General features: G+C 67.9%; 1 protein-coding gene across 1 annotated transcript in view; it reads right to left on the bottom strand.

Annotated features, from left to right (window-relative positions):
- LOC104468330 (collagen alpha-2(IX) chain-like) overlaps positions 1-355 on the bottom strand; it is a gene marked incomplete at both ends in the record, with an annotated part of 6,522 nt that overhangs the window by 5,059 nt on the left and 1,108 nt on the right. The window contains one exon of the mRNA XM_010082411.1: positions 259-315. Within this exon, the coding sequence (XP_010080713.1) occupies positions 259-315 (57 nt within the window). The remainder of the gene's footprint in view (positions 1-258; positions 316-355) is intronic.

Here is a 355-nt window from a genome sequence, read left to right as displayed (position 1 = left end):
GAGCTGGGTAGCGGCACGGCTGGGGCTTCGGCACAGGGTCTTGCCCCCCAGGAAGTGGTTGGGGAGCCACAGGGGACCCCTCCCACAGCGCCTTAGTCCCCAGGGCTCTCTGAGTGTGCATCCCCTGCGGTCCCAGGGGAGCAGAGCAGCTCCTGAGCTCCTCGTGCCTCTGGACCGGGGAAGGCTGCTCTGCTCCGGCACAGCGTGCTGGAAGTGGGGGTCCCGCTTCACCCCCTGACAGCTCCAGCGCTCCCTTACCTTCAGTCCCTGCAGTCCCTGGGGGCCCTTGGGACCCGGCGGGCAGCTGGTTGGGCACTGGTGGGGAGGAAGAAGAGCAGGTTGGGTTGGGAACAGA

Source organism: Pterocles gutturalis, unplaced genomic scaffold (genome assembly GCF_000699245.1).
Source record: "Pterocles gutturalis isolate BGI_N339 unplaced genomic scaffold, ASM69924v1 scaffold30879, whole genome shotgun sequence".
Taxonomy (NCBI): Eukaryota; Metazoa; Chordata; class Aves; order Pterocliformes; family Pteroclidae; genus Pterocles; species Pterocles gutturalis.
The sequence above is the reverse complement of the archived record's forward strand: the minus strand, read 5'-3'. Positions and strand labels throughout refer to the sequence as shown.